The sequence below is a fragment of the Marmota monax genome, unplaced genomic scaffold, assembly GCF_021218885.2.
Source record: "Marmota monax isolate L192 unplaced genomic scaffold, Marmota_monax_Labrador192_F-V1.1 WCK01_AAM20220418_F8-fsc01085, whole genome shotgun sequence".
NCBI classification, from domain to species: Eukaryota; Metazoa; Chordata; class Mammalia; order Rodentia; family Sciuridae; genus Marmota; species Marmota monax.
The window spans coordinates 3,463-12,988 of NW_026694201.1; the positions used below are offsets into that span (position 1 = coordinate 3,463).

General features: G+C 37.3%; 1 protein-coding gene across 1 annotated transcript; it reads left to right on the forward strand.

The window, feature by feature from the left end:
* The first annotated feature begins 679 nt into the window (after positions 1 to 679).
* On the forward strand, positions 680 to 2,085 carry LOC124108040 (peptidyl-prolyl cis-trans isomerase-like 1). The gene has a single exon (XM_046466399.2). The coding sequence runs from the start codon at positions 705 to 707 to the stop codon at positions 1,203 to 1,205; it is 501 nt and encodes a 166-aa protein (XP_046322355.1). The 5' UTR covers positions 680 to 704; the 3' UTR covers positions 1,206 to 2,085.
* The last annotated feature ends 7,441 nt before the right edge of the window (positions 2,086 to 9,526 follow it).

Sequence of the window (9,526 nt, forward strand, 5' to 3'; positions counted from 1 at the left end):
TCTCAGACATTTTGATATGTTGTATCTCTGTTTTCATTTACTTCTAAGAATTTGTGTTTCTCCCTTGGTTTCTTCTATGATCACATTCATCATTAAAAGCTTATAATTTATCTCCAGATATTGAAATTATTTGTTTTTATCTCATTACTAATTTCTATTTTTTTTCCATTATGAACTGATAGGATGCAATGAATTACCTCTGTATATTTGTAATTCCTAAGATTTATTTGGTGTCATAAAATATAGTCTATTTTTGCAAAGGATACATTTGCAGTTGAGAATAAAATAAATTTAGATATTAATGTATGAAATATTTTATAAATATCTCTTATATTCATTAGATTAATTGTATTTTTTAAGTTCTGAAAAGACTTTACTTGGTTTGTGTCTGGATTACCTATCTGTTTGTGTAAGAGATGTGTTGAAGTCATCCCTCATTACTGTACTAGAGTCTATTTTATTCTTTATATTAAGTAGGTCTTGTTTTATGTATGGAGCTTTACAAATTTGGTGGGCATTAGTATTTAAAATAACTACCTCTCTTTGTTGAATGATTCCCTTAACAAGTATAAAGTGACCTTCTTTTTCTCTTCTGACTAATTTGGGCTTAAAACTATTTTGCCAGATGTGAAAGTAGCTTCTCTTGCTTTTGTAAAAATTCTTTATTAAAAATATTGAAAGAGGAGGAGTCCGCCGGCTTCGTTATGGCGGCCATTCCCCCAGACTCCTGGCAGCCGCCCAACGTTTACTTGGAGACCAGCATGGGAATCATTGTCCTGGAGCTGTACTGGAAGCACGCTCCGAAGACCTGTAAGAACTTTGCTGAGTTGGCTCGTCGGGGTTACTACAATGGCACCAAATTCCACAGAATCATCAAAGATTTCATGATCCAGGGCGGTGACCCAACAGGGACAGGTCGAGGTGGTGCATCTATCTATGGCAAACAGTTTGAAGATGAACTTCATCCAGACTTGAAGTTCACTGGGGCTGGAATTCTTGCAATGGCCAATGCAGGGCCAGACACCAATGGCAGCCAGTTCTTTGTGACTCTTGCCCCCACCCAGTGGCTTGATGGCAAACACACCATTTTTGGCCGAGTGTGCCAGGGCATAGGAATGGTAAATCGAGTGGGAATGGTGGAAACAAACTCCCAGGACCGCCCTGTGGACGACGTGAAGATCATCAAGGCATACCCTTCTGGGTAGATTCGCTGCCTCGTAGGCAAAGCCAAGTCTTCTGCAGTGGCCCCATCAAACCAGCTTCCAAGTGACATGTAACTCAGCTTAATTTTGGCCTTGAATATATTGGCTCTAAGAAGCCAGGGGCCTTGGGTGAGTTAGGATCGAAGTGTACTTTAATAGAATGCTTCTCTTTTCTTCACCTAGTGCCTGGACTGACGGGGCATTCGCAGAAATGCCTCCATATGTTTATTTACAGGTTTCTGCCCCCTGTGGATGACCCATACTTCTCCTTGCTGTGCATGTCTGCTCTGATACACTTGGAACAAAATGAAGCAGGCTGTGTCATCTCACAGAGCCTAAACAAACTTGTTCTTGAAGAGATTTATATTCTGGCCTACACTACAGTCTCTGGTAGCTGACAGCCACAGAATTCAAACCGAGTAGTGTCTATCAGCCCTGTTAACCCTGCACACCCCATCTTCGTCTCCTACATTTGTTCTTCCAGGGAACGTATGCGTCTCTCTGTTTTCCCTCTCAAAACCAGAACATCAACACTGCTGTTTCTTATGCTTAAACATCCCACACAAAGCCACATTGAATTTTTGCCAAATGAAAAATGCATCCAACAATCAAGTTTCTAAGAAGGTGCCAAGTGAGGAATGATAATGTTTAATAATTGAGAAAGGAATTTATTAGAAGGAAGCTGAGGCATTGACCATTTTTTTCCCCAGAAGGAGAAGAAGTCTGTAGTGAGCACAGGACGGACCGCATTTTCCTCAGAGCAGCACCCTCAAGGAAAAGCACCGCTTATGTTTTTTAACCTAAGACTTTAGAGAAATCGGATGAGAGATTTTTGTACTTTTTTTTTTTTAAATCTTTATGAGGTTTGGGGTAGGAGTAGGGATGAGAGGAAGTAAATACCTATGTAATACATAGAAATTTCCAAATAAAATGCTATTGGTGGTTAAAAAAAAAAAAAATATTGAAAATTTCCCACTGAGGTACCTGAAGTTCTGTATTTACTTTCTATACCAAACTATCTTTCTGTCCCTTACTGTGCCTCTTAGAAGGAGTCAAGACTAGGTAAGTTTCAGCCCAACTTTCTTTTGTTAATTTTGCCTCTCCAGCTGCTGGAGTCAATTGGATGTGCAGCCTGTTGAACCTGCTCTCAACTTCTCTGCTTATGCACAGTCAGTACAGGGGATATGGAACTTAAAGAATCTTTTACTGGGCTTTTGACCAGACCTCTTCATAGCTGGAAGTGTGCCTTTGGACCTTTGTTAGGGGTAAGTACTCTGGAGAGATTAAATCCTTGCACCCCTGGGCAGAGTAGAAATTAAGCTCACCTGGGCATCTAGGACTCTATTGTCTTTAGAGTTCTACTCAGTGTGGATTGATAGACCTCTGGGTGGATGGTGCAAGGCAGGGTTCCTGTATCCCATCTACCACCCAAATTTGGGTTTCCAAGTCTTCATCCCCAATGTAATTCCACCCACCTGATCAAATCTCCCCTTACCCTTTGCAGTTGATCATTGGTGCCACAAAGCTCTAAAGGAAATTGGATTGCACTCTTCTGTCTCTATTGTAATCAGTCTTCTTTTACCTTATGTACTCCTGCCTGCACAAGTTCCCTGATGCTTTTCTGGTTGTCATTCATGTGTCAGTGGCCTTAAAGAGCAAACCGGATACATTTTCTTCTGTATCTCTGTCCCAAATCCCCTTGGATCCACTATTCATGGGAATGCTTTGGGATTGTGATTTGAGAGCTATGCTTTAGGTCATATATAAACACTGGCTGAGACAGATGAAAACATTTGTTAAGGACTCTCAAGTTCCCATAGGAACAAGAATCAGTATAATCCCCTCAAGCTGGGTCTCCTTCTCACCTACAAAGTGAGAAACACAGAGCACATTTTGTGTGCCAATTTTTCTATTGTGTTTCTCTTTCACATTTGTTTTCCCCTTCCTTTGTAGTGACATAACACCAGTGTTGCTGCAAGGTCTTAGTGTAGTTTCTTATATCTTTTATTCACTGCACTAGAATCTCTGGGATTCTCTAAATCTTGAACATACAAATAATGATTTATAATGGTTTTCTTCATACAGTAGCTTCATTATGAAGCCTTATTTCTGTCATTCAAATTCTAAACAGCAGAGCACAAGGGAAGCTCCTCCTTCCTCTACTCTGCCATCTTGGGAGGATGGCCTCCTAAAAGTGAATATTTTAAAAAAGCCATAAAATGTAATCATGGACTCAACAATGTTAAAAATTTAAGGAAGGGGAAAATTCTGTGAAAGGGTGAAGCAGTCACTGAAACCACCACTAAAATTATTCCTAGAGTGCTGGCTGTGGTGGTGTGTGCTTGTCATTCCAGAGACTGAGAAGGTGAAGGTTGGAGTATTGCAAGTTTGAAGCCAGCCTCAACTAAATAAGGCCCTAAGCAACTTAGTGAGAGCCTATCTCAAAATAAAATTAAAAATGCCTAGACATTAAACTCAGTGGTACAGTGTCCCTGGCAACAAAAGTTTAAAAAATATGCCTAAGAATTTAAGAGGCAATTTTTTTAAAAACTTTTTTTTTTGTCACTGGTGATGGGTCAAACATCTACCAGTGATGAGAGAGACTCTCTTTCTTCAAGTTCTTCTGTATCATTGCCTTCATATGAATTCCATAAAGGCTGGAGAAAAGACAGTTAGTCAAAAGTGCAAATTTCAGAGTTTTTTACCCAAACATAAATTTTGAATTCAGTCTACTGTCCAAAGATTTCAGAGCACTGAAAATATAAAATTAGATATCTGGTGGTTCTGAAATATCTATCCATCTATAGAACAAAATAAAACCCACAGTTCCTTTTGGAGTTCCTTTACTTGGATGCAGATCTTCAGGATGGAAATGTCTTTCAATATCCCAAGCTTTTAATTGCCAGTAATCAAGACAGAAATACTATTTTTAAATCTTTCAGACCCTTTCTGAGACTTCTTGTGGTCAGGTCTCCCTGGCTAGCCTCCTCTTCAGGTATCTTTTTAACCTCCCAGATCCCAGGACAAAGGCACAATGCTCTAGATCTGTGGCTCACCCTTGCATGCTTCTCTGACCTTCCCAGTCTTTCTCTAGATTGTCATAACCCTATTAGCCCACTCATGGGCCCAGCACTACTCACTGATCTGTGGATACTTCCAAGCAACAGGCTCCAAGTGGCCACTAAGTTTTCCCAAAATGACAATGGTACAAGGCCACTGAATCAGGCTCTGAAATGGTACTTTCCCTTATCATCTCAGGGCCTGGCATCCTGGGAAATTGCCATTGTTCTCTGCCTCACTCCTTGTGAGTCCAGTAGCAAAATCCTGGGAGCCTCTGAGGGAATTCTCCCCTTTAAGTTACCAATTTTATAACCAAAAAAAAAAAAAATGGGTCCTCATCTTTGTGTATGCAAAACCAAAAAGCCAAACAATGGATAAAGATTTACTATGTTCAACAGGTAAGGAGAGCACTAAGCTTATTTGCAAAACAATGCTCTGCTCAACAAAGAAAGTGTGGGATTTTGTTTGTACAGCCTACACAGATGCATATGGAAAATCATGTGGCTATCTCTGTTAGTCAGCTTTCCATTAGCTTTCACATAACTATGAGCCTCCCATTGTAACAGGGTAATGGTGGAGAAAAGCTGCTCAGCTCATGACAGCTGAAAAGCAGAGAGAGTCAGAAGGGGCCAGAAACAAGACATACCCTGTGAGGACAGGCCTCTACTGACAAACCTCCTCCTATGAGGTCCCAGCTCCAAAGTTTCCAACACCTCCCAAGAGTGCCATCAGTGGTGGAGAAAACCTTCAACCATTGAGACACTAGGGGACATTCCAGATCCAAACTCTAACAAGGGAGGACACATTTGTGAGCATGTTCAGTTAAGGGTCACAGATAATAGGTTCCATAAGGAAAAATGGTGGACACAAAACACTTCTTGGCATGCTGAGTTCAATTTTATGAGAGAATATTTATTCTCATGTGTTTCATATGAGTTTCCAAAGAGTGTTGGCTGAAATAAATAGAAAGAGGATAGTTAGACTGATAGTCCTTCAAAAGTTCAGAAGCTTTCTCCATCCTAAGGATAAAAATTTGCCCCTACAGATGCCTGCCTCACTTGGTGAATAATAGGAAGAAATATCATCAAGAAAGTGAATATGAAACCTTGGACCCTGTTTCCCACCCTGGACACAACAATTCCCCCAAACCTGGACAGATTCCTTTTGGGAGACACTCAGAGACTGGCTGAGGAGCTTCTTCCTACACCCCATGTAAGTGCAAAGCCAACCATATTAAAGCCAGTAGAAAAAGATTCACACCCTGAGTTCAAAGCTCTTTTTTTTTCTCCCCTTCTTCCAAATTGCAGGCAATAATTTTATTTTCCACCCCTTGTTTCATATCTTTACAACTCACTATGAAGTTAGATGAAATCACTAACCTTTTCCTTATATACCCACCACTTCCAGGCTAAGAGAAAGGTCTCAATTATTAGGCAGTTATAAAAGTTTAAAGCATAGACTAGCTGTGGTGGAAAACATGCAAAGACCCTCAAATGGAAATCTTCTGAAAAATCACACTTTCTTAGATTCACAGGATGGAAACTCAGTAACCTTAGTACCAAGAAAATATATTCACAACCCATGTTCCAGAGATGACCTTCTCAAATGTAATGAAATATCATGGTGCTCACCTACTAGAGAATGATATAATAGTCCCTCAACGTATGTTATAAACCAGGTGTGGCAGCACTTGATTACAATTCATTTCCTTAAGAAGCTGAGACAAAATTATCACAAGTTCAAGACCAGTCAGGGCAACACAGTGATAAAATGGCCAAGGTAGGGGTATGGATTAGTGGTTAAAAGCTTGCCTCACAAGTATAATGCTCTTGGGCTTGATCCCCAGAATCACTACAAAAAAGAAACCCTTAAAGTGATAAAAATTTAATTTAAAAAATGGAGAAAAGCAGGACAAACTAGGAAACTTTTAGCAGAAACACTGGCATTTAAGGAGAAAAATAACTCAAATGAGCAACATAGCAATTTTGTACTTTAAGTCATTAGAAAATGATGAACAACCTAAACATAAATTAGCAAATGGAAGAAAATAACATAGAGTAGAAATAAAGTCAAAAGTTGGAGTACAATACAAAAAAAAAAAAACAATCAAAAAAAAAAGAGCTGGATATTTTAAGAGATTAAAAAATTGAAAATTCCTCAGCTACATTAACTAAGAAAAAAGGAGAATGCTCAAATAATTAAAGTCAGAAATTGATGATATGTTAAAACTTCTGTCACAAAGATGAGAAACATTAAAGAAATTACTATGAGCAATTTTATGTCAATAAAATGGATACCACAGAAGTTAATATTCTCTAAGAAACATAGCATGCAAAGACTAAACATGTGAAAAAATAAAAAATCTGCACAGGCCCTTAAATTTTGAAGAGATTTCTGTCAATGGTCAATAACCACCAAAGAAAGAAAATCCCTGGGTGTCCAGTGTTTCACTGGACCATTCTGCCATACATTTTTTTTATAATGCCATATGTTGTTTTCAACCTCTAAAAAAAAAAAAAATATATATATATATATATATATATATATATATCAGGAAGGAATACTTCCAAACTCACTCTACAAGGTCACAATTACCCAGATCTCAGAGCCAGACAGACACTACAAGAAAAGAAAAGTATAGGCCAACAAATTTTGAAAAATCTGGTGAGAAAATCATCACCAAAATTCTAAGAAACTGAACTCAACAACATATTGTTAAAATTATAGGTCTGGGGATATAACTCAGTAAAAGGATATTCACCTAACTTGCATGAGGTGCTAGGTTTGATCCTCAACAGCACACACACACACACACACACACAAAGAAGAAAAAAAGAAGTAAAACAATTCTATACCATGTTCAAGCAGAACTTACTCTTGAAATAAAAAGCTGCTTCAACATATGAAAAATCAATACAGTGTACTACATTCATAGGAGGAACAACAGAAACCACAAGATTATTTCAGCTGATGCCAGAGGGAAAAGCACTTGACAAAATTCAACACTAATTCATGATAAAAACAATTAACAGACAAGGAGTAGAAGGAAACAGTCTCAGCACAATGAAAACCATATAATAAAAGGCTACAGCTGAAGCCAAGCTCAACAGTGAAAGACTGGAGGCCTCTCCTTTCAGATCACAAAGGTAGCAAAGATGTACAGTATTGCCCTTTCTATTAAATGTGTACTAAAAGTTCTATGAGCAAGTAGGCAAGAGAAAGAAATAACAGACAACTAAATTAGAATAGAAGTAGTAAAATTCTATGTTCATGATGATGACATGATTGCACAGGCTAAAAAAAACCATAAATATTCCACACAAAACTGTCATAACTAATTTAAAAATTCATCAGAATTACAGGATAAAAAAATAATTATGATTGTACTTATACTAATAAACAATAAAAAAGAGAAATAAAGAAATAAATCTCATTACAAAAGCATCAAAAAGAATAAAATACTTTAAAAACTTACAAGAAGATAACAAGATTCAAATATTCAAAATTTCAGAACATTGTTGAAAGCAATTGAATGAGACACAAATAAGTATAAGGTATCTTGTGCTCAAAGACTGAAAGACTTCATATTGATAATATTTCCATATAGCTCACAGTGCTGTACAGAGTCAGTGCAATCCTTATCAAAATCCCAGTTTCATTTTTGTCTAAATAGGAAAAAAATACGTGGAATTTCAAGATATTATGAATTGACAAAACAATCTTGAAAAGGAAGAACTAAGAGATGTCACAAATTCTAACTTCAACACTTGCAATTCCACAGTAACTAAAAGTGTGGTACTGGCATGAATACCAACACACAGACCAATGAAACAGAACAGTCAGAAAGAAATAAACTGATTTGTATATGGGGAAATGGTCTTCAACAAGGGTGTCAAATTATACAATGGAGAAAGTACAGCATCTTCAAATAGTATAGGAAAACTTATTGTTCACATTGAAAGAATGAAGTTAGATCCTTACATCACACCATATGTAAAAATTAACTTGAAGTAGAGAATAAACATAAACTAAGGCCTGAAGCTATGTAAATTTTATAAGAAATTATAACTTCATGCTTTGGTCATGGTCTCTAAGATTGACACTAAAAACATGGGCAACAAAAGAAAGACAAGGCAAATATGACTACATCACACATGAAAATGTAGGGCTAGGGATTGTGCCCATTAGGAAGTATGAGCATATCATGTATAAAAGCATGGGTTCGAGCCCTGGTAAATACACAAACACACACACACACACACACACACACACACACACACACTACTCATTCTGTTTCTCTGGTTGAACCATTATTTATACATATTTTTCTGTCTCTTCTGGGCAAAAGCTTTTGGGTTTGACACAGGATAGTTACACAAAATTTATGTCAAAATATGACTTTGCTATTGTCTTTATTTGAAGAATTTGCACTTATTTGAAGTATAGATTCAGAAGATATATTTGAGTGTCAAGTTGACATGACAGTCACACCTTTGTTTTTGTAGATATGCTACTGAAGCAAGCACAAACAGCATTGTTTCAAAGCAATGTTTGGATTAAAACTTCTACCAAGAAATAATTTCACTTGTCTACTGCTAGAAGGAAAACAATGTGTGCTTTTGGTACAACTAATAAGTTTGAGATATTTAATATGACAGAGAAAATAAGACAAATATTGGGGGTTGACTAATGTCATCTACAGCTAAACACAATAAGCTACATTAATTAGCTCTTGTTGATTGTGTTGCATGTGTCTGTGTATGGTTCATGTGGTAGTACCACAAAGAAACAAAACCAAAAAAAAAAAAAAAAAACAGGATTGACCTAAATGAACATAGTTTTGGATAAAGAAATAATAGCCCCTGGGCCCACAGAATCCTACCCAGATAACAAAATACCAAAACATGCATGGCCTCTAGTGCTCCTACAAATGAGACCATGAATGGTAAGGAAAACCAAGACTTTAGATTGAGTGCCTCACTCATGGAGCAGAAATTAACCAGATCAGAGGAAAACACATCTGAAGTTAAAGGATGCTGAAAATATATCCCCAACAATATCCTGGTATTATATTAGTGCTCTATCCTATCCTTTTGTCCCATAATAGATTATTTTTGTTTTAGTGGCACAGTTTCTGTTCCTACTATATAATGCTAGAGTGTTTTACTGATAATTATGTTCTTAGATATAGGAGAAGAAGAGGTTTGTGTGAATTTTCAAGAAGATTGAAAGTGTTATAGAAATTTGAGCCCAAACTATTTGGA